Source organism: Chaetodon auriga, chromosome 20 (genome assembly GCF_051107435.1).
Source record: "Chaetodon auriga isolate fChaAug3 chromosome 20, fChaAug3.hap1, whole genome shotgun sequence".
In the NCBI taxonomy this organism is placed as follows: domain Eukaryota; kingdom Metazoa; phylum Chordata; class Actinopteri; order Chaetodontiformes; family Chaetodontidae; genus Chaetodon; species Chaetodon auriga.
This window is the reverse complement of record NC_135093.1, coordinates 16,718,432-16,746,197: the sequence shown is the minus strand read 5'-3', so window position 1 is coordinate 16,746,197 and position 27,766 is coordinate 16,718,432. Positions and strand designations below refer to the sequence as shown.

General features: G+C 42.9%; 1 protein-coding gene across 1 annotated transcript in view; it reads left to right on the top strand.

Moving 5' to 3' along the window:
* The first annotated feature begins 357 nt into the window (after positions 1-357).
* The window catches only part of antxr1c (ANTXR cell adhesion molecule 1c), a 37,494-nt gene continuing 10,085 nt past the window's right edge, over positions 358-27,766 (top strand). Inside the window, exons 1-16 of the mRNA XM_076760827.1 lie at positions 358-989; positions 12,566-12,637; positions 14,501-14,572; positions 15,115-15,196; positions 15,306-15,336; positions 15,419-15,492; positions 15,626-15,694; positions 16,627-16,707; positions 18,407-18,467; positions 19,381-19,479; positions 19,606-19,675; positions 24,625-24,703; positions 26,581-26,676; positions 26,789-26,827; positions 27,116-27,214; positions 27,328-27,495. Of these exons, the coding sequence (XP_076616942.1) occupies positions 832-989; positions 12,566-12,637; positions 14,501-14,572; positions 15,115-15,196; positions 15,306-15,336; positions 15,419-15,492; positions 15,626-15,694; positions 16,627-16,707; positions 18,407-18,467; positions 19,381-19,479; positions 19,606-19,675; positions 24,625-24,703; positions 26,581-26,676; positions 26,789-26,827; positions 27,116-27,214; positions 27,328-27,495 (1,350 nt within the window). The 5' untranslated portion in view covers positions 358-831. The remainder of the gene's footprint in view (positions 990-12,565; positions 12,638-14,500; positions 14,573-15,114; positions 15,197-15,305; positions 15,337-15,418; positions 15,493-15,625; positions 15,695-16,626; positions 16,708-18,406; positions 18,468-19,380; positions 19,480-19,605; positions 19,676-24,624; positions 24,704-26,580; positions 26,677-26,788; positions 26,828-27,115; positions 27,215-27,327; positions 27,496-27,766) is intronic.

The window sequence follows — 27,766 nt, the reverse complement described above, 5'->3', positions numbered from 1 at the left end:
TAGCTGTTCATGGCTGCTGCTGCTGTAATTAAGAGGGAGCAGCAGCACAGAGAAAGCAAACAAACCTGTAGTGATTAATGAGGACAAACTGCTGAGAAATTACATAAATACACGCGTTGCTTCAAGGTGATATACGACTATGACATATATCTGATAGAGACCATCCAATGTTGCTCTGCGCCGGTTCCACGCGCCAGTCTGCCACGTGAGGGAGGCGCAAAATGAGATGTTGACCCATTTTTTCCTTCTCTCTCCTCCTCAGTTTGTAATATGAAACCTGGTCCATTTCAGCCAAGTCTGTCCCCCGGGCTCCCAGTTCCTGCAGCGCCAACGCTGCTCTGCTTCACCCGGCTTCACTTGGCCTTTTCAGACTTAATCCAGTTTGGACACTTTGACAGGAAATTCTCATCCATGTTTTGTTTTTAGGAATCAGTCACTCCATCGTTTTATCCATTTCTCCCCATGACGCGGGTTTGGATTTGTTTCTGCAAAAGTTGTTTTTGAAACTTTTTTTTCCCTGCTAACTGCATGGGCTTTTTTTAATAACCGAAACTTTTCCGTTTGAATCATTCCCTTTGATTGAAAACACCTCTCAGCTGGCTCTTTGACCGGGATGCGGGTGGTCATGATTGTAAACTGAGCTCCAAATCAGAGACGCGGAAGCATCGCCTGCATCCTTTCTTTTGTCTTTGTTGCATCTCTGCCTCTTCAACAGGCTTCAGAGCTGCCTCTGGGATGTAAGAGGACACTAAAGATTTGTGGCTTCTTTGGCTTTTTTTTCTTTTTCTTTTCATTCGTAAAGGAATTAATTCTTTTCCCCGAGGAGAAACTATGGCGAGATTTTGGTTGGACATGCGTCTTGTTCTGGTTTTATTGGGATTATTTTTGCTCTCTTCTCCATCCGCAAGAGCCGAGCCGGAGCTGCAGGAGGAAGAGGAGGAGGAGAGCTCCTGTCAGGGCGCTTTTGACCTCTATTTTGTGCTTGATAAGTAAGTGGAAACGGCTTTTGAAGACAATGAAGACACAGGCTAATAGCGACATCATGATGAACAGCTGAAAGAAGCTAGATAAGCACCAAAAATCAGCTGGCATCTCATTTACTTTTCGTGTGTTTAGAGTTTTATTGCGGTCTTTTTTTGCCTGGTTTGTGTCACGCTGTAATTCAGGACAGCGCACGGGGCTTATTTTTCCACTGTCGGGGAACCAATATCAAAGTTTCAGCTTCTGACATGATTGTAAAAAGCAGAAAATAACTTTAAATCATCTGGTGGATAAGCGCCGCTGCAGCTGCTGGCGCGCGTGCGTGCGTGCGTGCGCGCGCCATGACGCTGACTTGCTGTGTACAGTTTGCTGAATAAGCAGAAAGAGGGCTGATGGTTTGGATGCTTCAACAATGATCTATCTCTGTCTCTCAACATGTTAAAACCCGCTGCCTCTCTCCGCACATCATGCTGTCATCCTCCTGGAAAAGGAGAAACACACGATAAACGATTAAAAAAAAAAAAAAAAAAACTCTCCGTGGCTGATCTTAAATTCCCAGACATGCCAAAGGGACTTTTTTTTTTTTTTTTTGCTCTTAGCTCAGTGACTGCTCACCGTTCACTCTTTCATTTCCAGTTCTGTACGCCCACGTAGGAAAAATGTTGTGGTTGTGTGACATCTTAGCACTGGACTTCAGCTGGGGAGAAAATAAAATGTCAGGGAAAAAGCAGGAGAGGCTTTCAGAGCGCCTGCTTCTCTCTTACTGCCTCTACTGTACAGCTGATAGACATTCATGCGCCTAACTTGTGCTTTCTGACATAAAACAGGAATCATCCTCTGTGCCACTCAGTGTGCACTAAAGATCACAGATTAAACGTGCTACTCGTTGAAATGGACAAGCTATACCTCAGTGCATTCATTGTAGAGACATAAATATGTCAATAATTACTGTAACCAAACAAACCATCATTATTGCAACTGGGGCAAAATTGGCAGCGAAAGCAAAATAGAAATCTTTATTGAGACTAACCTAAAAATTGATTGCAGCTCTGCACTTCTATCTGCCTAGTTTTATCTTGAGATTACCTAGCGGGGATTTAAAGCATATTGCTGTATCAGCTCTTATCCTTTATCTTGCACGAATGGGGCAGTGCCAGGGATGGGGAGGGGGAACAAGAAAGGACAGGAAGCAACAGCATTTATGGAAAATGTGGCCGTTAAAGGCTTGTTGTCAGTAATGAGGTGGTGAGAGAAGTGACAAATCTTTTGCAGATTAGCATCACATGTGGCTGTATAATATCTCATATGGCACTGGGCGGATGGCTTTATCCTCAGGTCTTACATTTCTCACACTGATGGCCTCCAGGAGGAATCAGTGTCTCGTGGCAGTCGAAGTGTCTTGCTGTACCCACTGAACGTCACGGTATCTGACATTTTTCTTTTGGCATGTGATTCCAGAGCAAAGGTGGACCCAAAGCATGGGACTGCGCCCCAGATGTGCAGGCCTGTATTTGGCTTGTGCTGTGCGGTAAACACTGACACATGCTGCAAATAAGGAAACAGCTTCTTTTTTTTCGATGTCAGATGCTATTGTTAGCACGCCTGCGTGCTTTGGTGCCCACTCGGGGGGTGACTAACGAGGTTTAGACATTGGCTGTGGACTTCAAACAGGAGGAAGCTCGTTAGAGATCTGTCTCAGCCACCCATCAACCCCATCCCTCAGGCCTGAGTCGGTTTTATGAGACACGGTCTGAAGTCTTTGCCCTGGTTGATCCATATGGAAAGTGTAAAGTGTGTGAGTGTGAGAAGAGGTTTCGGTGTCTAGAATAAAAGAGGATAAAGGGTAAATGCTTGCAGTCCTTCATCAATGTAAGAATGACTGAAAGGATTTTTGGAGAGTGTGAATCATTGGTCACCTACATCCCAACCCTGCATGGTTGTGTTGTTGGAACCACTTAGTCATAAACCTGCAGCCTCTATTTTCCTAAACCTTTGGTAAATCATCAAAGGCTGCCCAACATGTTGGATTTTAAAGTAATCACACTGAAAGAGATTGTTGGTAGTCTTTCATCAGGTTTGAATGAAGTGGTCATTGAAGTTGTGTGAAACAGGATAATCATGAAGTGAATATACAGGGAAGAGCACAACAGGCTAGATCGAATAATGTGGCAGAGCAGAGGGATAATCAAGACTGAGGGTTGTGCTATGACCACAGAGGATGTCACTTATTAGCTACTCATCTCTGGTTGAAGTGATTTTAATCAGTAATAGCTGCTGTAGTGTCAGCCCAGCCTCCCAGAAGTCACATTAATACCACACGATTCTGAAGCGGTGCCCACATTTAGTACTCATTCGTGCAGCACTGTACCTTTCTTAGTGAGGTGAAAAATAAAGCTGTGTGTTGATAATGTAGGAATAATTACAACACTGGTGTCTCTGTGAGGCTGTACTTCAGCCCAGCAGTGCTTTGAGCTAAAGGCTAACATGTTATGCTCAGCAGAGTTTGGTGTGTTAGCAGGAAAACATTTGCTCATTAACACAACCAACAGCTGAGTCTGATGGGCATGTCATGAGTTTTGACTAGGTATTTCAGTCTGCACCAAAGTGGTGGACAGACCAACCAACAGAAATCGCTATCTCTAGAGCCGCAAGCACGGTTGAAAACATTGGCACTGAACATGCAAAAACATCATTACTGAACATTATCTGGGGCTTTGCAGAATCGTCCAGTATCAACATCGTGCTTGCGGTTAGGATTGATAGTGTTTAACTGGAAAGAAAACATACAGACAAACAGTTAAGCTGACAGGATTGGGGCGGGTCAGTTTCATTAAGAATGAGAAACACACTTTGGGCACTGTGTTGTAGATGAAGAGGAGAATCACGAGTTTCACAGTAATGAGGAAAGATAACTGCTGCGCTGGCTCATAAAGTGGACTCCAAAGGCATTTATTACAGACTTGGGCAGATGATGTCACGTCATGGCTCAAACATGTAGGACAGTGCTGTCTGAGACACATGGGTGGCTGCACTCTGAAGGGTAGAGAAGGTAGCTAATGGCTGTATGGTTGCCAGTTTTGTATCTGGGGCATCTGGGACTGAGTTCGGAAAATATGGGCTATAGCGAGACACACTACCCTAAACAGCCCCATGCCCTGCAGAAATACAATATATACAATCTAGAATATTCTAAAGGAAGTAGGGTTGTTACTGTACCCACTCAGGGTCAAAGGGGTGAGGGGCAGCAACACAACAATCAGTGACAGGACTTAAAGGTTGCAACCAAATAAATATAGAGGTTGGTTCTCCCTTCAAGTCCCAGCAGTACACTGATGTTAAACTACGACTTAAATACACAGGCACAAATAACTAATAGGATACAGATGCTGGAGCTAAGAAATACGATGGTCAGGTAGGAACAACAACACTGTCACAATGACACAATATGCAAAACCAAGGGTCCCAAAAGAAAACCTCATGAAATAAGGGTGCTGATTGAAAAAACATGAACAATTCCAAAACCTTGGCGAATAAAAGACAGAAAATGATGTTTTGATTAAATGAAATGTGGGAACATATGGGCCATAGCCACACCCCGCCACCCACAGTTAACAATGTGACATCACATCCCTGACTTGTGGTTCATGGTATATGCTTCTCAGTCAGACGTGCGACAGCAATTATGTGATTTCTCTACTACTGTAACCTAAATAAGGTCACACAGAAACAGAGTCTACAGCTAGTGGCTCTGTGAGGCTGTACTTACTGCTTAGACACAATGGTGCTTTGAGGTAAAAGCTAACCGCTGCATGCTCTCAGTGGCAATGCTATCACGCTCATGTTCGGCAGATATAATGTTTACCATGTGGACTGCCTTTGTTTAGTATGTTAGCATGCTAACATTTGCTAATTAGTGTTAAACGCATGACAACTTAGGTTGGGAATGTCATTTGTTTTGCAGGTTTGTGGTCATAAAGCAGTGTATTGGACACATTCGGGTTTTGACCTGATGCTGGTGCTTGATGAAAATCACCAAAGTTATAACAATTCATCCTCTGAGAATGATGAATGTCTGGCAAAGAGGGGAACCAGCTGACAGACATTGCAATCCAGAGAGCCACACAGCTAACTTGGTCAAAAATGTACATACAACAAAGTCTAGTAGCCAGAGGCAGATGGTAGTTTCTCACCCAGAACATGACACCTGTGCAATTCAGGTCTTTTGAGCATCTATGAGGAGATTGATTGTTGGTCAAATAACAATGAGAAGCCGTAAACAAAGTCACTGTGATCTTTTGGTGTATACCTTTAAACCCTATACTGCTGCATATGAACTGTAGGAGGATGTGTATTTGCTGATTCAGAACGGGCGGGCCGCAGCTTGCTGTTTTATATGGAAGACAGAGCCAGAGGAACAGCTTTGGGTGTGTTCATATGGGACGAAAAGGAATTCACCTATAGGCCAAATGCTAATGTTCACTTCTTGACAAAAACCGCATTGAACCATCTTGTTTATGTTGATTTGGCACCCAGTAGGAGACAGTCTTGCGCATGATAACTCCACCATATTGTTTTCACTGTTGAAGTTGTGCATAACAGCATCAGTTAAGAAAGTGAAAGAATTAGCCTTGTAGTGGTGTTTTAGTTGTACAGATGTCAGTGAGAGATCTACAAGCATGTAGACTCATGTACAAGCTCTCTTCCCCTCCTTTGCTTTGTGTCCGTGTCTGTCTACTTTTTGGCCACAAGCTCTTTCCATTTATCTCTCTCTTGTTTCCACCAGACTCCCATTACCTCCTCAATCCACACTCATCATTGACCTACTTGGTGTTACTGCAGTATCATTATTTAAAGATGTAGCGATACGTTATTCTCACATCGCTTTAGTGCTGCTGTTAATGATAATCATTCTTTGGTGAGCCTGGGCCTAATCACAGCTATTTCTGCCTTGTCTTGATTTGTGAGAACACTGATCCTGGCTGCAAAATGTTTTTGTTGTTGTTGATGAGGTCAGAAGTTGGCCCACCGGTTGGGCATTGGGTCATGCCTCCTGATTCCTGGCAAGTCAGCGGAAAAACCAAACTGCAGCTGCAGTCCATAAATATTTTCGGTGATGTCTAGCTGTGAATACGATCTAGCTGTGGAATGAAACTCGCTCTCTGTGTTCTGTCATTTTGCCTTCTGCAGCGTGTTGCTTCGGTGTTTTCAGCAGGAAGAAATGCCTTGTTAAATGATGTCATGCTGTCTTAAGTCCCTCAGGGACAAAAATGAGACGATGGATTTTAAAGAGGATGAATCCCACTTTAAGTCCAAACCTCCTGGTGATATTTGATGCATGAGTCTGACTGAGTCTTTTGGAAAAAGTGCGTTACAAAGTACATTTTAGATGGTCAGACAATGAAACATTTCTATCATTTGACACACATCTCAAATGCCTCTCCACTAGCTATTTTTTGTCCAAACAATTCCTCTCAGTTTTGGAATAGATGTGCAGCATTAGCTCAGCAATCACGCAGTAAAGACTTTGACTTCTGCAATGGCTGTAAAAGTAGGTTAGTGGTTTTAAACAAACAAATCCTTGTGCCCAGTCAGTTAAATTGGAGCACCACCATTGGCTGCAGGCTGGGGTGGTGTGGGTTGGCCCAGCTGGAATTGCAGACAGCCTCCTTAGTGGAATTGGGATTTTTTTTTTTTTTTTTTCCTTCTTCGACACTTTGAACCGTGAGAACGAAGCTGAGAGCCGCTTAGCCCTCAGACCGATGGAGCTTTTTCCCACATGCCGTCATCCCGTCACCCTTTTGGAGAGAAATGCTTGCTGGGTAGTTGAGCGTGGACTAGTTGAGAAATTAAAGAAGACTTGATATCGAACATGCTTCATCTTTAATATCCTTTGCCAGAGTCACAGGATTGCAGGCATAGTCGACATATCCCTGATATTCAACATGGCCGCTTTAGGGCCCTTAGCATGACGAACTTTTGTTTTTTTCTTTGAAGACACCTTAAAGCAGTATTGATTAATATGCCTCAGTTTAGGTTTGCACCAACTCCAAATGTTCACAAGCTAGTCAATAACCATCTCTCCGTCTATTGGTGCCGGACTGGTTAGTTACAGCGAGGTGTTTTATTTGAGGTTTTTTGGCTGAAAACAGCTGCCTGCTGTTGTGTACAATGAGACTCAGCTAAACAGTTAAGTTACGGGCCATGAAGCCAAAACAGGGAGCTGAAAGATGTACCAATGAGCAGCATTTTCACATTACACAGAGCCTGACACATTGTTAATATAAAAATATTGACCAAAACTGCTTCAGAGTGGCAGATTTTCTTTCGATAATCTCTTTTAACAAAGCTCCCACCATGCTAAACACACTGGTGTGAAGAGGCCATGCCACTGACTGCATGTTTTAGCCCACTTACTGCAAATTGCTTGTTTACATTACAGCTAACCAAATTGCTAATCTTGCTGCTGCGTTTGGGAAATGGAGAGGTGTATCTTCTACTATTCCAGGCAGTCCTTGGTCACAGCCTGTATTTTAACAGTGTCAGCATAGATGCTAAGCACACATTACACGTAAAGACCTAAAACATAGACACACACTGTTTCAGCCCTTTAAAAAGACTGTTGTGTGTCATTGCTGTATGCATTTCTTTGATGTCTGAGCGTCTTTGTTCTGTTGTTGCTATTTCTCTATCCTCATTTTTCTTGTTCTGTCTCTTGTCTTGCTGTTTTCCTGTCTCTCTGTCCAACCATCCTCCAAATGAACTTTGTGCTGTCCTGGACACACACACATACACACTCACTCTCTCACATAGCGTCTGAGTCATTTTCTGTAGATCCAACCACTGTAATCTCACCCAGCCAGCAGAAAAAGCCATTATTACGAATGTTTTTGTTCTTCAGGTCTTCTCAGACCCTTGGGAGACATCTAGGAAATTCCTGTCTCCTCTAGACACAGTGTGTTCAGCATTGGTGAACAGCAATGATGTATATTGCCTCCCTTTGTGCCCACAGCTATTTGGAAACTGTAGATCACTGCCCTGAATGTTAGATGTACTGAAGTAGCAGCAGAGGAAATTAAGTATCCCAACTATGTATAGTTTAAGACATTTAGATTTAGAGGTGAATGTAAGCTGGGTTTTGGTTTGCTCTAGAATAATCTCTTTGTTTCAAGAACAATGAAGATGCTAATTTGATGAAACAGGCTGGTGATTGCTGGGTGGAGTTGGATTTGATTGAGCCAGAGGCACCATGACAGCTGAAGAGCCGTCAATTAAACAAACCCAACCTCAAATATGTCGCTGTGTGAGTAAATTAAGTGTAAGTAAATGTACTTTCTATAGATTATTGCATTTTCGCAACGTACTCCATGAACACCAATATCTTACTTAATTTCATGATACTTGATTAATGTACAAACATCCTCATGATGTAGCATCTCCCCATTTAGACCTTCATAATTCAGAAAAATGTGAAGAAAAGATAAACCAGATTATGGTATTATGTTTGTTTTAAATGCAGCCAGAGCTCATTAAGACAATTCACTACATGCTTTCTTTGTCCTGATTTATCCCTGTTTGTCAGATTGCTAATTACATTGTAATGTAATAATTGTCTGCTTTAATTAGCTCCAATTAGCGACGCCTGTCTTCTGCAATTGTTCCTTTCTGTTTTTTTATGCTTTGTTTGCTCATGTTGACATTTTTGTCTGTTTTGCTTTGATTTTAAATTGTCTTATAGTGTTTTTTTAAATGGTTAATTAATTCAGAATCGAATTAATTCAAAATCATGCAGATTAGCCATTTGGCAGCGCTGGAGCATTAAGAGTAGCGCAGATCAATGATTGTTGTTCATATAAGAAAAGTCAAATTCTATGTCAGCTTCTTGGTGCTTTAAGCAGTAGTTCACTCCTTGCTTTGGTTGTCTGGTGGTGTTGGTACTGCAGGCTGCTGTGACGTGTTTGCCAGCTGTGCTGGCTGAGGCACTTGGCCTTATAGCTGAAGTTTTCATTGAATCATTGGCATGTTTCTTCTGGCAGACAAGTTTGCAGTAGAGCCAACAGATTTTTCACATTATCTCATTCCTCGTCAGCTGAATTCACTCTAATCTCCCTGATAAGATGCCTCATCTTTCCCTTGATCTTTCCTTCCTTTTTTTTCTTTCCTTTGTTACTTCTTCTCTCAGCCCTCAGATGGCGCGAGGCCAAACACATGCTCTCCATCTTGCTCAGAGAATCTCTCCAATCGAGAAAACACTGTCGCTCGGCTTTGACGATTTGCTGTGACATAACTTCAAACTGCTGTTGGGGTTTGATCATTTTGTCAGCAAATTGTAACACCCCTCACCTCTCGAATCCTTTATTTTCTGTGTCCAAACCCCAAACCGCTGAACTTTAGAGCTCAACTCCATTAAAATAGATCAAAGGATTGAGGGGCAAAAGGCACCGCATAAAATGGCTTCATCAAGAATCACAGAATGAAATGGCCCACTTCCTCTTCCAACGGTGTTTGGACAGGTGAGTGAAACTGCAAGCTAGGCCTCAGTCCCACGACTGCAGCCACCTCAGACAGCTGAACCGTTCCAAGCCAAACAAGAGCCATTGTGGTTCAGAAATAAAGATAACCAGTTGAAAACCAAAGGTGGGAGTCCTCAGATTCACCCTGATGTTAAATAAATACTCAGAAATGATCCCCTACACCTCTACATGACTATTAGCTGCAGGAAAGTCTCACCAGACTTTATACTCCCCCCCCCCCCATGTTGCTGTAATGGAACAATTTACAAAAGAAACTGGCTGCTGCCATTTCTTCAGGTCAGAGGCTGTCTGTGTGTCTGTGTGTGTGTCTGTGTGTGTGTGTGTGTGTGTGTGTGTGTGTGTGCGTGTGCGTGCAATCCTCGTGACTCTTTCTGTTTGCGCTGCACATTTTGCTGAACATCCAAGCTAAACACCTCTCCTCCTCCACCTCAAGATTTTCATATGTTGGGAGGGTTTTGTTTAGCTTGTAAGGTCTTGTCCTCTTTCTTTGCTCAGTCAGCTTCATGGGAGTGTAAAGCCTTGATGTGGGGGGAACAAGTCATGTCATCACATCAACAGCAACGCTGAGAAAATGCTTAGGTGTGATGTTTAGTTGACCAGCATTTGTATCTGCTCCGACTAGATGAGTGAAAGCATTAAAATGTACTGACATGTCTATGTTATTGAGGATGCTTTTGTTGTATTTGGAGTAATGGTCTAGATATTCCCAGCATGGGTGGCCCAAGGGAACTCAAACCTAAACCTCTGGCAGAGGTGCAATGCTCGACTCATTCTGAAAGGTTCTTGATGTTTTTGCTCAGAAAGTTGCCTTCCTTTTTAGCAGCTCGCCTTCGTCTAAGCAATCCAATTGTTTTCCTTGGATTTAGAGTTGAAGCTTGAGTCAGACCTGGCTCCCATTTCAGCTTCTGTTGCACATGCTGATTTCTCATTTAAATGCTTGTTGCTGCATAGTTGTCGTTTTGAGTTTTAAAGGCCAGAAAGTTCAGCTGCTCTGTAATATTAATAGCTGATCAACAGTAAAAAGCTTTGTTGTTTCCTCTTTAAAGTGAAAAATGAGGAATTGGAACACAGTGTTGTTGTTACATTGGCCAGGCTACTAAACAGAGCATTTAGAGTCCTGCCTGGCAGGATAAAAAGCCTTAAATGAGTGAGGCATGATGGGAAAGTCCCTGGTATTCCCTGGCTGTGTCTACCCCCCAGCCTGGTCAAATAATCACCCCTCTGCTGCAAAGCAATAACACAAAAACACCATAGGGTATAACCTCAGAGATACTCAGTTGCGGGCAAATAACATTAGTCACAATTCATTTGCATTTCATGTTTTGGCATGTAGCTGGTGCTGTTTTCCAGAGCAGCTCCCAGGACGAAGGCTTTGCTGGTTCCTGCATCATCAAATATCCAAGCAATCAAAATACATTGTACAGAAAATAAACTTTGTTGAAAGTAATCTCATTTACAGAACAAATGTTTTCATGCTTTTTTCACCAAGGCAGAGCCCATAAGCAAGAAATAGTTCATTGTGTTTATTATGTCAAGATGTGACTATCAAACAGAGTGTGGGAACTAATACAACTGAAAGGTAAGCTAGGATAACACAGACAGTGTTTAGTCTGGTTCCCATTAACTCCCACACACCCTTATACGAACTAACGGTTTCAAGGGCTTCGAGTTGCGGTCAGCAATGAAGGTGTGGACCTAAACAGTATGTTTAGATTTTACAGAAATACATGCTCCTCTATTGTGCATGTAAATGGAAACTGTTGAAGGAATCCAGATAGTCCATGTGGATAAAAATTGTTGTTGATCTTCTGTCCCGTACAGAGAATAAGCAACACATCAGTGGCGGCCAGGTCCAGTGCGTCTAATGCCGTTACATCAGTCAGACAGCACCTAGAATAACGCTCAGTCAGCCTCAGTAAGCTTCATCCTCTGAACAGTCCTCCAGTTTTACCGCAGTCAATTAGCTCATTTCCCATGTGTCATCTCTCTGGCTCACTCGTTAGCTAACGGATGACCTGCCGACTGGTCACATCATGCCGGAAGCTCTCTCCGTTCATGCTCGCACTTAATTAAATTGCCACAGACACACACACTCACACACCAAGTCTGCCCAGAGGAAATGAAGGTGGCTCCCAAGGGATTTTTTTTTATAATAGTTAAATAGTTAATAGGTTCCCCTGGGGAGACCAGGACCTATTTCCTCAGCCTTCAGGGGCTCATTCAGGATACAAGAGGGGGCTAAACTACACACCACACCATGCCACTGGCCTCTTTTATCTCAACAGTATAATTACTGGTCCCTTATGTAAAGTGCGGGCTAATAGATTGAAGTCATTCCCTCCATAGTGCTTGTGATACATAATCAATCGTCTATGGTCTTTATGAAATTTAGGTTCAATATCTTTCCCTTAAGGGTTTACTAACAAATAAAGAGTGCACTGTCTATCCATCTGTTGCTAGGTAGACAGCTAAACAGCATGTTAGCATTTGATATGGACTATAGGCAATATTCCGCTATTAAATAAAACCAAGACTATTTGTTACAGTTAATTGTGACAGGATACATCCAGCTTGTTCTTTGTGTTGTGGAGCTAACGATTTCCCCCCCTGTTGTTTTTGGCTAACCGATCTGCATTTTTCTTGTTTGACTGCTCTACCATATGGAGGTTGCAGCGTGTCTGATAGATAACTTAAGCCTTGGTATTTCGTTCTTGCTGAACAAATCATTTGGAGCTTACAGATATATACAGATATTATATTTTACAACGGCTACAGTCTTTTAAGCTACATGATAGTGCCCAACCATACTAATAAAGCCCATGAATTGAGGCTGCTTTTATGCTAACATTACCATTAGAAATTACTATTGCTGCCTCCTGTTCTTAATTCTGTATGTGCATTCATAACTGTTACACACAACTCATAACATGATGCAAGTTGTTTCAGGGATTTCAGGGTTTGTCTGTCATTTATCTGTCATCACATTAAAAATTACTTTCTTTGAAATAATTGCTGTTTATTTCAGTAGCTTCCCCTTTTTTTCCTCGTCTCAGGTCTGGCAGTGTGAAGAATCACTGGGAGGAAATCTACTACTTTGTGGAGAACTTGGCTGAGAAATTCAAAAGGTAAGAGACACTTCATAAACAGAAACATGCACATCAAGACAACTAAGCCATCAAATGTGTAGGAGAAAATGGAGCTACCTAGGTGCAGTATACTGTAATATTTAAAGGCTCCATAACTGGACTGTGAGTCTCTAGACACTAAACAGCCTTGTTGCCTCTGGACTCGGCTTCCTGGAGCCCTGAGATGTAGATCGCTAAAGAGAAACACACACTTCACACAGCAGTCACCAAGTAAAATAAAATCTGTCCCTACAGCTACAACAGCCCATATGCTCAGTCACTCAGCATCCTGGCTGATGTTTCACTCTGTCTCTGCAGTAGCTGAGCTGATGTCTGTTGTCAGTGGGGTTAGCAGCAGTGACTACAGGCTGGAGGGTGTCTATGTGTACGAGCAGCCTTCAGACTTAGAGGAGGGCGAAGAGTGACGGATGCTCTGACACACAAACACCACAGTGCTGCAGCTTCAAGTGGCTCAACTCAGATCTTTTTTAACAAAATGTCACTCAGATCTGACATTTTGAACAAGTGAATAATAAAAACTGAGTCCCTTTTTTAAAGAAAAGCAGTATTGTATCGTAACCTGTTCAATAAGTTAGGTGAATATATAGCCATTATAGGCATACATTTGCATCCTTTTGCATGCAAACCATTGTTTTTCTATGACCATAAACATTTATTCAAACTGTGCATATTTTAATGAAACACCTGCTCGTATGTACCCATGCCACTCTAAGTTGACAGTATGTTGCTGCAGCAGCACCTTTGGTTTCTGACAGCAGATCTCAGTGTAGGCTAATGGAGAAAACACTCAATATTATCATTTGATGTGTATGTGATCACTGTTATTCATCACCTTTATACGATGTCACATCAGTGGTCATTTAAAGTGGCATCCTGCATTTATCCTATAACCAATAATATAGATGCTGTGGATATGATTGTATTTGTATCTTCTAATGACAAAAGTTGGAATATAATACATTGCAGCTCTCGCGCGGTAAGAATGCAGTGTAAAGTATATTTAAACAAATGGCCTTCAGCTCGTGGGTGGCTTTGTTTTGTCCGTCGCGCTCGAGGGCCACAACAACACCTGGAGCTCTGCGGTTCAGCCATAGCAAAGACCCGACCCTCCTCAAAGTCTCTGCTTTAAACAAACATGAGAAAATGTCAAACAGCTTAAATCTGCATGAACTTACTTTCTCTCACAAACAACACAACACATTTGTCTATACTTCAGATAGCTGTGTGTTTGTTTACATGCATGTAATTCCTTTCTAAATATAATTTTTCACCAATAAACAAAAGTAAGACACTTGACCACATCTGAGGACTCAGTGACGTAGTTTGACTGTCAGCACTGGAGTCAGTGTCACGCACCTCTAGAGGGCTCAAATCCTGCACACCGGCTCAAACTGGTGTCACTTGGTGTCTCAGTGTGTTGGCCTGCATTCAAGAAGGAATTCACACACAGCCTGTTGGAGTCCACAATGAAACATCCATTGTCTCATCCACTGGAATGAAAGTAAAGCTCACGATGGGTTTCTGGCAGTTATTTCATGTTTCTGAGGAAAACAACATGCTGCAGTATTGCTGTAACTATGAATTGACACAATGTTTTTGATTAATCCCAGATGATGTGGAAATGTTTACTTATATGTTTTGCAAGGTAGGAAATCACCAACTAGCAGCCAAATGCTGTTGAATTTTGTCTTGGCATCCACCATCAGTCTCTGGCGCACATCATCAGTAATTGGTCAATCTGTGGGGATTTTAGTGCTGCACACTCTTCAAGCCAAACTGGCCCACAGTGCCGGCTGATGAGGGATTTGTTTTTTCTGATGAGGGATTTGTTTTCTGTTCCAGTCCCATGCTGAGGATGTCCTTCATAACATTCTCGTCCAGAGCGTCCACCATTATGAAACTGACAGAAAACAGGTAAATTAAGTTACGGCCGATACGGCGTGTTGGTTAAAGGGGTTAATTACCTACAACTGAGGAACTGAAACTGAATTCATGTGATAGATAAATGTTATTCTAGCATGGCCTGCTCTTAGACAAGAAAAACAATCAGTCGTAAAATAAACTCAAACTGTTGTACCAGAGTGAAAGCAGATGCTCTCTGTTGTTGCCTAAAACTCGGTGTTATTTTGTAAGAGAGGGTTTTGTGTAGGAGAGGTGAAACCCACTATTAACCACTGTTGCGTAAACTGAGGTTCCATTTCCAACAGAGATGTCTCCAGTTTGCATCAGTCCTTCAGTGAATGAAATGAACAGAATGGGGCGAAAACATCTGTAAAGGATAGAGACATGATAATTTATATACTCGGAAATGACAGACTAAAGTGCTAATTATGAAGAGAACAGGGGGAAGAGCACACAGTGATGGATTAGTTCCCACCATGGCAGAGATGACAAATAGGACAACACTGCAACTTAAATGTATCCTCATTAAAACCGACCATGTGTCTTCTCGGCAGAGTGGACATCAGAAAGGGGCTGAACGCTCTGAAAAGGGAGATTCCTGGTGGAGACACTTTTATGCACCTTGGGTTGCAGAGAGTAAGTCTTTGTTCTGAGAATCAAAAAAGTTCATCGAATTACTAGTTTGAATGTGAAACCTTTGGTATTTCCTGACAATCTCACCATGAAAGTGTCTCCTTATTTGAAGGCGAACGAGCAGATATACCAGGAGAACTTTGGTAAGCATCAAATTACTCAGCTCGCTTCTGGTTAAGTTATGAATTATGTTGAGGTTATAGCATGCCTGTATGTTTCCTGCAGGCACGGCCAGCGTGATCATTGCACTAACAGACGGAGAGCTGCAGGAACACCAGCTCATCACTGCACAGCAAGAGGTAGAAACTTCACACTGAGGCCCAAATTCCTAAAGTGCTGCAGTTTTAGCTCTAGGACCAGAGCTCATTGCTTGAGTGCCATTTTTTTATTCCAGTTTTTAGTCATATATGTATTCCCTCTTTCTTCCAACAGGCAGAGAGAGCCAGGTCTCTTGGAGCTATCGTGTACTGTGTTGGTGTCAAAGACTTCAATGAGACGCAGGTAACACCCGTGCCAATGCAGTAAATGTATGCTGTTTGGCAGGTTAACACGGATTTTCCATCCATGTTCTACATCTGGTTTGAAATGAAAATAATTTCCTAAACTTAAACATAATTATCTTTGAAATGTGCAGGCCGGTTACATTTACCCATGCATGTACTGTATATGACATGCGCTCAGGAATCCAGAGTTGTGGAAACATCCAAAATGCTGTTGCATTCAGGGCCCCCTGTGCAATTTGGTTAACCCATAATATAAAATTTCCTGAAAACGAATCTGAGTGATTTGTAACCTCAAGCTGCCTCTTTGGCCACTGCAGACGCCAAGGCACAAAGCAGTACTGGAGAAAATAATACTCAAAAATTAGCTTCAACATGATGATGAAGAGGGTGATTCAGGTACTTAATGTGAAAGATATTTGAGACCTAAGAGTTTGCTCTCCCATGAGGGCTGCTTGACCTTCGGTAACCAGACGTGGTCTCCCCTTAAGCTTAGTTCAGGTTCCATTTGATTGATTATAAATGGACCCATTACCTGATTGTGGATAATGTGTGATCATTACTGCGTACGGGATTCCCTGGTTTTACAGTGTGTGCATGCAGCTCTTCATGGAGGTCAGACTCTCACTGAACAGATCTGCCAGCCTGCAGTGAAAATGAAACTGGGTCACATCAGTATGTTTGAGGCCAGTTTGGGCTTGAAATAGATATCAGATGTCTGCCACTCATTGTCATGAACCTCTGAATGTTGGAGTCTCCCTAACCACCGTTACAGAAAAACACTCCTGAAAACAATCTGCTAGTTTCATTTTCTGTCACGTACTTATTCAGCTAATTGTTTGTTATTTGTTTTGTTAATTAATTTAGTGACTTATTTCTTCTCCCCCTTTTTCCTCCATCCACACCTCTGTCTCTGCCTCTCTCCCCTTCAAGCTGGCCACCATTGCAGACACCATTGAGCATGTGTTTCCTGTGCTGGGCGGCTTCCATGCCCTCCGGGGAGTCATTGATTCGGTAAATAAACTCTTCTCCGTGCAGGGAGGCATTCCTGTTGCTCAGGCTCGGAAACAGGCCGTGCAAACGTCCACAGTCATGTATTTATCTAGAATCTGTCCTGCATTAGTACAATTACGTTTTTTATTACTGTCAGAACTGGCTTTAGAAGAAATGAGAAGAATGAATACACAGAAACTGACTGTAATAGAAGCGTGTTTAAAGGTACAGACACTCTGGATCCATTGATGTCAGGTCGGTGGATCCTGTTCATTTTCTGAGAGCAGGAGATCATCAAGATTCTGTTACTGCGTTGCCTCTGTCTTGCCTAAAATGTTTTCAGAAGAATATTTTAGTGTCCTATTTAGCAGTAGCATGAACAAGCTTGCGACCCAGCTGCCATGTTAGAAAACAGATGAGCCAAATCCAAACACCACCCAACTCGCACTACGTCACCCTCCATCGTCAGTGGATTCTGTGTGTCTGTACAGAAACAAGTTACTTCCTGCCTACATTGGTTTTCAAAAGTAACACTGATTAATTGTTCAGTGTCACAGTTTTAGGGCTGAAAGTCTTTCTGTAGACTGGCTTCATGAACCAAAATCACTTAGTGAGGACAGTACAGGCAGGACAGGCCCTCTCCAACTTGTTTTTCTCATGAGAAGCTAATGTTTTCATCAGTTTCCCTGTTTGTGTCATTGTCAGAGTGAAGTGGTAAAGTGGTTTTCTGCCATATAATCCTCACATGGCAAATATGCAGTTTACAATGATAAAGATTTACCACTAGAAGACAAAAGACGGCTTCTCATTTCTAGCCAATGACAACTGTCGCAGCCAGATTTTAGAAACTGGAGCTAGCTCGCTAATTAACTATGTAAGCCTTTGCTCCATGAGGACCTAGCTCTGTCATACTAGTTTTTAGTTTAACAGCACAAGAAAAAAGGCTTTTAGAGTGCAGAGTAATCAACTAATAATGATGGGTTTGGTGATCATAATGAGTAACTTTGGCTGGGGTTGATGCAGTGTAAAATTCCCTAAATATAATAAGTAAAAGGACATAGCCACTAACTGTAGCCTAAACTGTAACAACCTCCAGGATGAGAGTGGAAACACTATGCTACTCGTCAGGGATTTTCTCAAATGGTCAGTTGGTATGAATAAGAGTCAGGTTATGCTAGAAAAGAACTAGTTCATACGACGGGTTGTCTGGCTTTGATGGTGTTGACCATGACAGAGAGGCCAGAGACGCGGTAATCACTCAAATATGTGAAAAACATTTTCAGACAGTCTCTCCTGGAAGACACTCATAGTGTTGCACTTAGGTTGTTTACATGAAAAGTAACCTGAGAGGAGTGCAAACCCTGACTCCTTTCTCACCTCCACACCCCGGGCTAATAACTGTGTGAAGTGGGTGTGGATGTTGAATTGTCAGTTTCGGAGAGTTAGAGTACCGATGTCGAAAAAATATGTTGGAGAGGAGGTTTCCAAAGCCATTTGACCAGTCGACGAGCAGCTCTGATGGAGCATACTTAACTGATGTGACCACAGTGTTCCAAATAGGCACTGCAAGAAGAGGAAAGATTTCAGATGTGAGACGCACAGTGATGCAGGATGATTAAAGAAATAACTTAATTCATAAACAACCCTTGACTTAAAATGTGCCCGTCACAAACAGGCCAGCAAGTGTAGAAAAAATGATCGCTTTCTTCTTTCTTTCCAGATCATCAAGAAATCCTGCATTGAGATTTTGGCAGCTGAGCCATCCAGTGTGTGTGCAGGAGGTGGGGAGTTAAAGATACACACTCGCACACACTCACACACTAACTGAAGAGGGTCTCCCCTGAGCCATCCACACCGGTGCCGGGCTCCCATCATTTCTTCAACTGTGTTAATTTCATTACTGGGTTCCCAGTCTCCCCTTCTCTCATTTCAGTAATGACAATCCCAGACTAAAAAAATGTCCCTATATGGGCATCCAGGTCACTAACAGGAAATCTATTGGGACAGAGTATTGGAGTGGGAATAATATTACAGGGTCTCATTAAAAGGATTGACCGTGAGAGAGTGACAGTGGTGAGATTGGCTGCAACTGAAGCGTAAAGTAGACAGCATCCTTTAGTGTTCTGCCAAGAGAAAGATTATGACAGGGAAAGCTGCATGAAGTGGACATTAAAAGGCAGAAATGAACAGATAAAAGCAGGGGCTGATTAAACACTTTTGGCAGAAACAGAGAGACTTTTACTGCCTCTCACATATGCGTTTGTCTTTTATTAAGCAGTGAATTACTGTCACCTCTCAAAAGGAAAAGTATTTCACTTCTAACTGAGCCGTAGCTGTGCGCCTCGGTCTCATCCTCGTACATTTGTAGCTGTAGTGTTTTCTCTGTGTTGAAAATAACATTGTAACTATTGAAGTTAATGTCCAACAATCATAAATTTGTCATGCGCTTAAAGGGGCTCGGTCATGCGGTGGAAAAGCTGACTTTGCTGTATTTTTGTATTTTGTTTATTCATATTCCCGCTGCCCCATTACAAGCAAATTAGGGCCCATAAATGAAAGTCACATGACTGGACAGTGGACCAAGTTCTGAAACTTTTTATCCTGCGTATGTCCATACTGTATATGGACGTATACACATTCATACACATTTAGAGAAATTCTAAAATGTAAAAAAAACGCTTGTTGTGTGACCAGAATCTTTCCAAGTGGTGGTGAGAGGAAACGGTTTTCTGCACGCCAGAAACATCAACCAGGTGCTCTGCAGCTTCAAAATCAACGATACCATCACGATCAGTGAGTACAGCTACACTTTGACCTGTGTCAGTGTGTGAACCTGTATTTTCCCCATTGGAAAGCTCAGACTGAGGAGTCTACTTTGGAGGAATGTATAATTGTCAAAATGTTGCCTCTCTCTGACAGATGAAAAGCCGGCCGGTGTAGAAAACACGTTCTTACTGTGTCCAGCTCCTGTCATCGATGAAGTTGGGAAGTAAGTGCCTCTTGTTCTGACTTCATGCTTTCATTTGTTCTCAGAGATCCTGTTTCAACTGTCTCAAGTGGAAGCACTTATAATGCCCATTAAGGGGCTTCCACATGCACCTCAGAGTACGTTATTTGCCCCAAACACAGAGAAACACGTGTATGCATACACGTGTGTGCGGGCTCAGACCATAAGAAGCCTGCCATACATTAGCTCTTTTTACAAGCCCTGTCCATGGCTGCATTCCTCTTCTCTAGATCCCAGTGCAGCTCAGCAAAGTATAAGGCGCTCTGTAGCCGTGCCAGCACATGCAGTGGTAAACCTCTCATGCATTTGTCCTGCTTCTGTCCTGAATTAGAACAGAGAAGTGAAAACAACTGCAGACAACTGGTGGTTGACTTACATAGACACCAGTAAGTCAAGAGGAGAAACATAGAAATCTGAAGTGACTCACTTTATGAATTCTGATGACACAAAAGAGAGCTGAGGTTTTGTTTTTGGACTCTTAGAGCCATGGAGCAAAAGTGGACCAGCAGTTCAGCATATGTTTTCATAAACTGCAGTAATCTATAAATTAACAGCAGATCAAATGACTGTTTAATGTGAAAGGGACCGCTGACATACCATACTGACGACCCATCAGGCCATTCTCAGCCAGCTGTGCAGTCCTCCTCAGCTGTACGCAGCATTTTAGCATTTTTCAGCTCTTTGTTTTGGCTTTAGCACACAGAACTTGTATTGTACAGGTAGAAAGTGTACATCGGCAACACAAGTTCCACGTCACTCCCCCTCCCTCTCCACTGCACTCCTGCCCTGCCTCCAAGCCCCTCCTCCCTGCGGCGTCTGCGCGGCTGCCGTGACAACCAGTAACGTTAGCCTTAGCATCGGAAACAAGCTAACGCTGCTACATCACAGTCGCTAATATACCGTACGCGCTGCGGAGTGTTACTGTAACAATCACCATATTTAGCTTTATGGTTATTTGTTGTCTTAGCCGTATATGCTGTTGTTGGCAGTGGCGGTATGAGTGGTATCCTTTACGTTGCTCCGTCATAGCTTTCACTAGCATCCTGACGCCGCTCACAGAGCTGTTTGACTGTGCGGCATGAGCAGAGGGAGGGGGCGGTTCGCAGCCTGTGTGATTAGTGATTGACAGATGTCAGACGCTCCTCTGGCTCTGATTGGTTGTTTTGGGTCGGGCGATTTCTTGGATTTCTTGCAAATCGCAGTAGGTGAGACCGATGGAGCCGTTTTTTTTTTTTTTTTTTCACAGATTACATGTTTCATGTACTGCTGTCTGGGCATAGGGACAGTTTTAGCAAATATGACAAAAAAATTACTTTTATACAAGTTACCTTCTGCAGCTTTAACTTGTTCACTATAACAACTTTATAAGATGATAATATGTCAATTTTGTCTTTAAAGCTTATTAAAGTGCCTCTAAGTGGCTAAAATAAATCCAATAAAGTAATTTTAAAGGCTTTCAAGCTACTGCTAAATACAACACAATGTCCAGATGGACCATACAAGTAAACAGCCCCTGTGCCTGAGTACCTGTACTGATTCTGGGGAGTCCCTGTGCATTCACGAGCCACTTAATGGGACTGTATGATCATTTCTGCTCTGGCAGCGGGATGTGAAAACTAAGACAACTGAGGTTATTTTACTCTTTTATACTCTTTTCTATTCACCACACAAGAGTCACACAATTTATTCACCACACGACAGTCACACAATTTTCTGGTGTAACCAGCCCTAGCCGCGACCAGCGTTGCTCTGTATCACCTGGCCGAAGTCTCTTTTTAGAGTCCGAACGTGTTCCAACATCAACAATCCACAAACCTCTCTAACCTAAGTCTTTATGGGAAGAAAAGTAAAACGGGCCACAGAGGAGAAAGTTCAGTGGACGGTGGTTAAAGACTTTGACATGGAGAGACAAGGAGGGAGGAGAAGGCCTGTCAGCCAGTATTAGACTCTTTTTCAAGCACTCTCATGACCGTTAATGGCACTGCTACCGCTGATGGCATACTTGTATAATTATGATACAAATTCCTTCATTTTATTCTCCCATAGAAGTTATAAATCCAATTTACAGTCAATATTTGCTCTGGCAGTGGTGTGGAAAGAGAGAGGAATTGATTTTAACTGCAGCGGGGAAAGATTTAAACAACCTGGACTGACGACTCAAGCTGCAAGGCTTTAATCGATGTGTTGGCAGGAGGGTCGTAAACGTGAGGGTACATCGTGTGCCTTCACCTCCTTAAACTTCACACGAAGCCAGTCGACTTCTGCCTTTGTTTCTTTTCTGCCCTAGCCTTAGTTCTCCTCAACTTTCCATCCCATCCCCGCAACACTTAACCTCCCAACTCTCCAATCCCACACTTATCTTTTTTCCCTTCCCCCTCCCCTTTCTCTCCACCTCTGCCTTCACTTTCGGTGCCACGGTGGCTCTTTCCACCAACCGCTTTGCCTCGCTGGCTGTTTTCCAGCCCCCCCCCCCCCCCCCCCCCCCCCCCCCCCCCCACCTCCTCTGTGTGCCCGTCTCTTCACTTCTTTCTCTCTGTATCTGTCTTTTATTTGTATCCTGTCACACAAAAATTCCCTCTTTCATCCCGTCAGTCTTCTACACTCTTTCAACAGCCTCCTTGTCCAGTGTTGGCTGATCAAAGCCATGAAGCAGCGCGCCTGGCCTTTCAAGTGTGTGGTCATGTGTTTGCATGCAGCCTGATTCTCAGCAGGGTGGAAAAACCCTCAGAGTGAGTGTTTAAACTGCTTCATTAATACCCAGACTAATGAAACTGGGTTTTCACTGATAAGCAGTCGATCGTATCAAAAACTATTTTACCTCTGGCAGTAAATGTAACAGTTTTGTAGTTACTTTACTAAAAACCCAACCTTTGTCATTGCTGCATTGCATAGGTTCTATTTTCTGATAGGTCAGATATAGAAATTGGTCTCTCTGCCTACAGAAGTGACATCATGCGGTAAGAAGAAAAGGTGATCCACACAACCTTATGTGTGGCAGACAAACTCTAGTGTTTGTGTGGGTGTGTGTGTGTGTGTGTGAGCCGCCTGCCCTGTCTGGTTTATTTCCTTGCTTAACAGCTGTCAGACTGGGTGCTCTACAACCAACGTTTCCTCCACCTCCTCACATCCACACTGCTTAGTTTTCTCTGGCTCTTTCTTCTAACCATCTGAGTTTCGCCCCTTCTCCTCTTTCAATTATCTCTAAAAATGAAACTAATCAAGTGTCCTGGCTTGTTCATGAGCTGGACCCAGACCACATTATTGTTTTTAGTACTTGTGGTCTTTTCGTGGGATTTGTTGACAGTGACAAAAATAAAAGATAATGAACAGCTGTGAACAGTTCTGAGCTGTTCTACTACAATATCAAGGTCTACTGTGGATTTTAAATGATCCTGCAATGTATTAAAGAATCTAAATTCATCACAAAATGCTTTCCACTGTATTTTATTTCTGCCTTTTATACCAAACTCTGTTCATTCTTGTCTAATCTTAGCACATAAGTTTTGACTTAGACCTGAGGGATGTTTTTTTCCTCCGACTACATACAGCCATACCATGTTGATACATAAAAAACATGAAGACAAACTGCTCCGCCTTTAGCTTTAAGGCTGTTTTGAAGTTCCAATCCCCAAGTTCCCAGCTGTTTGTTGTCAGCAAGATCCACATGCTGTTGATCATGAACTTCACCCCCTGAACCAGTTCTTGTCTCCCTCCTCCCTCCTTTTTCTTTAAAGCTCTCTGAGTCAGAGAAAAGACAGGTTTATCGGCCTGCTTTCCATCTGCCAGACCTCATTCACATCCACCTGGTCAACTACCAAATACGAGCCGGGGCTGGGTGTTCAAAATGCATGCTTTCATCCACATGTTTTGAAGATCTGCACGAGAACAGGCTCCAAGGAGGCTGTTGGAGGTCACATGAAATTCTCAGAATTGTTTTTCCCCACTCGGAGGAGAAAGGGACTCAGACCATCAAGAAAGACTCCTGCAGTTCCAAAAATCTGAGGAGGGCTGGAGATCCTGAGAGGAGTTTTGACATGGACGAGGTTGGACTGGAGGGTGAAGCAGAAGCAAGCTTGACTCTGCTGTATTTCACATTTATATTCCGTCAAGGAAATTATTCAGTAGCTCCGAGTAGAGACCATACACTGCATTTAAAAAGGGTTGGTGGCGGAGATTGTTCTCATTCCTGAGAGTGCAATTAGTATGCTGTCATGTCTTGGAAAAATACACAGCCTGCCCAGAACCATAAAAACAAAATCTCAGCTAACAGGTTATTTTTCTTCCCCCCATTTCCATTTTCTTCAAGTTCATCTATCCCACCTTGGCCTCCGTGCCTGCTGTGCGGCTCAGTGGGTCACACAATCACACCTACAGTTTGTGTTTTCTCTCTGGTTTTTAACCACAGTGGAAAACTTTTGTGTTTGCTTCATTTGGGTTTAAATTGCTCAGTTGCAAGTGAAACAGGGCTCGTAAACAACAGTCAGTCCACTCACCAAGGAGCTCACATATTGGACACGGTTTTGGGAGCATGTTCTCCTGCCAGGTTAGACATTTTGGCAGCGGCAAACAGATCTGACTCCAACTTCTGTAACCTTAAAAGACACAGCTGAATGTCAGCACCAGTCAAGACAACGCTTTGCTCTCATAGCTCTCCATCAATTCATTATCCCCGCTGTTCTGTGGTTGTTTCCTGTTCGTTCATACTTTGTCCCTTCTAACAAACCACCTCATGGTTTGCAGACGGTTCAGTGACGTTATTTGGTGTGAACCCAAGTTCAAATTACATCATTCTGGTCAAACAAACTGAGCTGCAAGAGGAAGTAATTCAGACTAAATAAACTGCTCCTAACATGCTTATTGTGGATTGTAATGTGAGCTCCCAACGCAAGGGTACAGAACTTACTCGTCCCGCATGTGTTGTGTTGTTTCAGGGTGATTTATCTCCAAGTGAGCATGAACGACGGTCTGTCCTTCATCAGCAGCAACGTGCACATCACCACCACAGAGTGTGTAAGTGACAGCTTTTTGTCCCCTGTTCAGCAGAATCATACATCAAAATATGTCATTTTAAAAATATTCTCTGCTAGCTAAAACAGATGAAAGTTGTTTTGCTCCATGGTTCCTCTTGGTGATGCATTTAAGTGCAATAATGCACAAAATCATACAGTAAAACCTTCTCAGATCTCTTGAGATTTTTCTTGTTTAGTGTTACAGGGTATAATAGAGGAGGTGTTTCAGGTCTGCTCGTGTTGCATGAGGTTTCCACTCTTCTTCCTTCTGCTCCTTCTGTCCTCTCCAATCTCATCTCTTCTCCTAGAAGCCTGTTGTTTTGTTCCCTGCAGTGAGTTTCCTTACCCTCTTTCTCTCTTTCATCTTCCCTTTTTCAATTTTCTGATTTTCCCTGTTTTTGTGAGAGCCAAACCACAGGGGTTTGTAGTAGCAGTCCACCCAAAAAAAAGACCCTCTGGGTCTGGCTGGACACAAAAAGTTAGAGAAGCAGGTTCATGACCGTGAGGCTGCTGGTTCAATGTCAACATTTTGCTTGTGAAGGTGAAAGAGAAGCTTCCTGTAACAGCCATGAGGTGCATTTAGCCTCCTGTAGCTCCCAGGTGTGTGATACTCTGTACACAGTTTGTCAGTGTGAAGCAGGGTGGAGCTTCATTCCCTTCAAACCGAGATTAAACAAGATGCAATTTCAGACAATTTAAGCAATTTAACAAAATAAAACACGTATGTCCTAACATATGGAATGAAGCCACAGCAGATTCCCACCCAGCCAAGGAAGGAACATGCTCTTTGAAGCTGTTTTCCCTCGGTCCATGTAACATCATATCCATGAAAATACTGTGAATTCAAACTTCTGTGTTGTGGTTCATGATATACAGAGCTCAATTAGACATACCATTGCAATTAACTGCGTCTCACCACTAAACCAAACCATATAGGCTGAAGTCACATCAGGCTTAAGGAGGCACGACAAGTTGCTTACTTGAGATGCGTAGGCCTGGTGCAATAAATAACATGCAAGCTAAAGACTGAAAACAAACTGCACAAACCCAACAAACCCCTGCAACTTTTTCCTCAAGTCCTCCCACAGCGCCACTTCCAGCAGTTCTAGCCTTTGTAGTGAGTCCATAAAATATGCCCATATAGCACGGGACAACACACAAGATGTATGTGCGAGAGTGACAAAAAGCAGATGTTGCCACGGTTTAAATTTTTGTCATTGTTTAAACAATTACTTCACATATTCTGCTCGCCAGTTGTTGAAAGTCATAGAAAACTGACTGGGAAATTTCTGAGAAGCAGTCATTTGGTTCCAGCGATACGCTGCCGATGACGGACCCCACTGCTGAGTTCAGATAATCCCCCCATGTCTTTGCCACAGAATAGATAGGGGAAATTCTAACCACATGTGATCCTCATCTGTGGTCTGTAATGGGAACCAGGTTTGGCCCGTGGACGCCTGCCTGGCTTAAAGTGTGCAAAGTAACTAATGGATTTATTCAGGGATCACACAAATAACACCAACCACCAATCATCAGAAAAACAAAAACATGAATGTTTAGAGTGACAGCACTGATGAAGAGAGAAGCTTCCCTTAAAATCCATCATACAAGTATGATCACATGTCCCTCATAGCATGTTTCTAATATCACAGCTACTGTTTTTATTATCACTACTGCTTCTGTTACTTCCACTACTACTGTTACCAGTGTGAGAACGTGTTTTTCAAAGCTCAGTCCAGCTGGCTGTGAGAACTTGTGTGGTTTGGGACAGTAGTGCTGTGTGTGTGGTGGTAACGTGTTAGTGTTTGTGTGTGTGTGTGTGTGTGTGTGTGTGTGTGTGTGTGTGTGTGTGTGTGTGTGTGTGTGTGTGCTTTCCAGTTTGATGGCACCATTCTCCTGATCACCCTGCTGGTGTTGTTCCTCCTGCTGGCCCTGCTCTTCATGTGGTGGTTCTGGCCTCTCTGCTGCACTGTGGTAAGAATCATACACTACATTCAGGAGGTGGTACGAAATAAGCACAAAATACAAAGAGCTGATGTGATTCATGCGTTTGTTAAACAATGTGATCTCTCTTATTCTTCCACAGGTAATCAAAGAACCACCTCCTCCACCTCCTCCTGAGCCCGTAAGTCAAAAAGCACAAATACACACATCTGATATCTCTAGTATAGTTTTTTAAAGCAGTGAAAAGCAAAAACTTTCATAATAATTACCAGCATGCTGGTGATAATTCTGGTTATAAAGGTTAGTGATGAATGATTCTAGTTTATGTACAGATCTCTGCTCAGTAAGTAGTATTTACCAAAGCTGGACTGACTCATAGTGAGTAGCTAAAGGTTCAATGATAACAGCCTCAGTGTGTTAGAAAGTATATGAGAGGAAAAAAAGTTTGGTGTTATTATGTGCATTTCAGGAGTCAGATGACGAAGACGGCCTGCCCAAGAAGAAGTGGCCCACTGTGGATGCCTCATATTATGGAGGAAGAGGAATCGGAGGGATCAAGAGGATGGAGGTGATACACGTGTTCAATGCTAATCCACAACCCAAAGAACAGATGGGAATTAGATACTGTACTTTATGACTTTATATTGTTTTATATGTCCATGCTTTGTGTGCTGTCTGTAGGTGCGCTGGGGAGGGAAGGGCTCGACTGAGGAGGGGGCTAAGCTGGAGAAGCCAAAGAACGCTGTGGTGAAAATGCCCGAGCAGGAGTACGAGCCCTTCGAGCCCAAACCGAAGAAAGCTCACAACAAGAAGGCGCCTCAGAACAGGAAGTGGTACACGCCCATCCGGGTAAACACACACTCACTTTACCTCATGACAAAAACAGACGGCGGGGCACTAAAATGTCGGCATTTAGTTGACGAATTCATGCAGTGAAGATACAGAAGGACCCAGAGTGCATGTCAGTCTGTGATCGCAAACTTCAGCACGAGTGCATCCCCGCTGAAACAGAATGTCAGCTTTTCAGGAACTCAGAAATCCGCCGTGTTTACAGACTGACCGCTGTGCATTTTTGACTTCTTGCCCAGTGAGTTTCAAATAACTGAGGGTGGCAGAATTT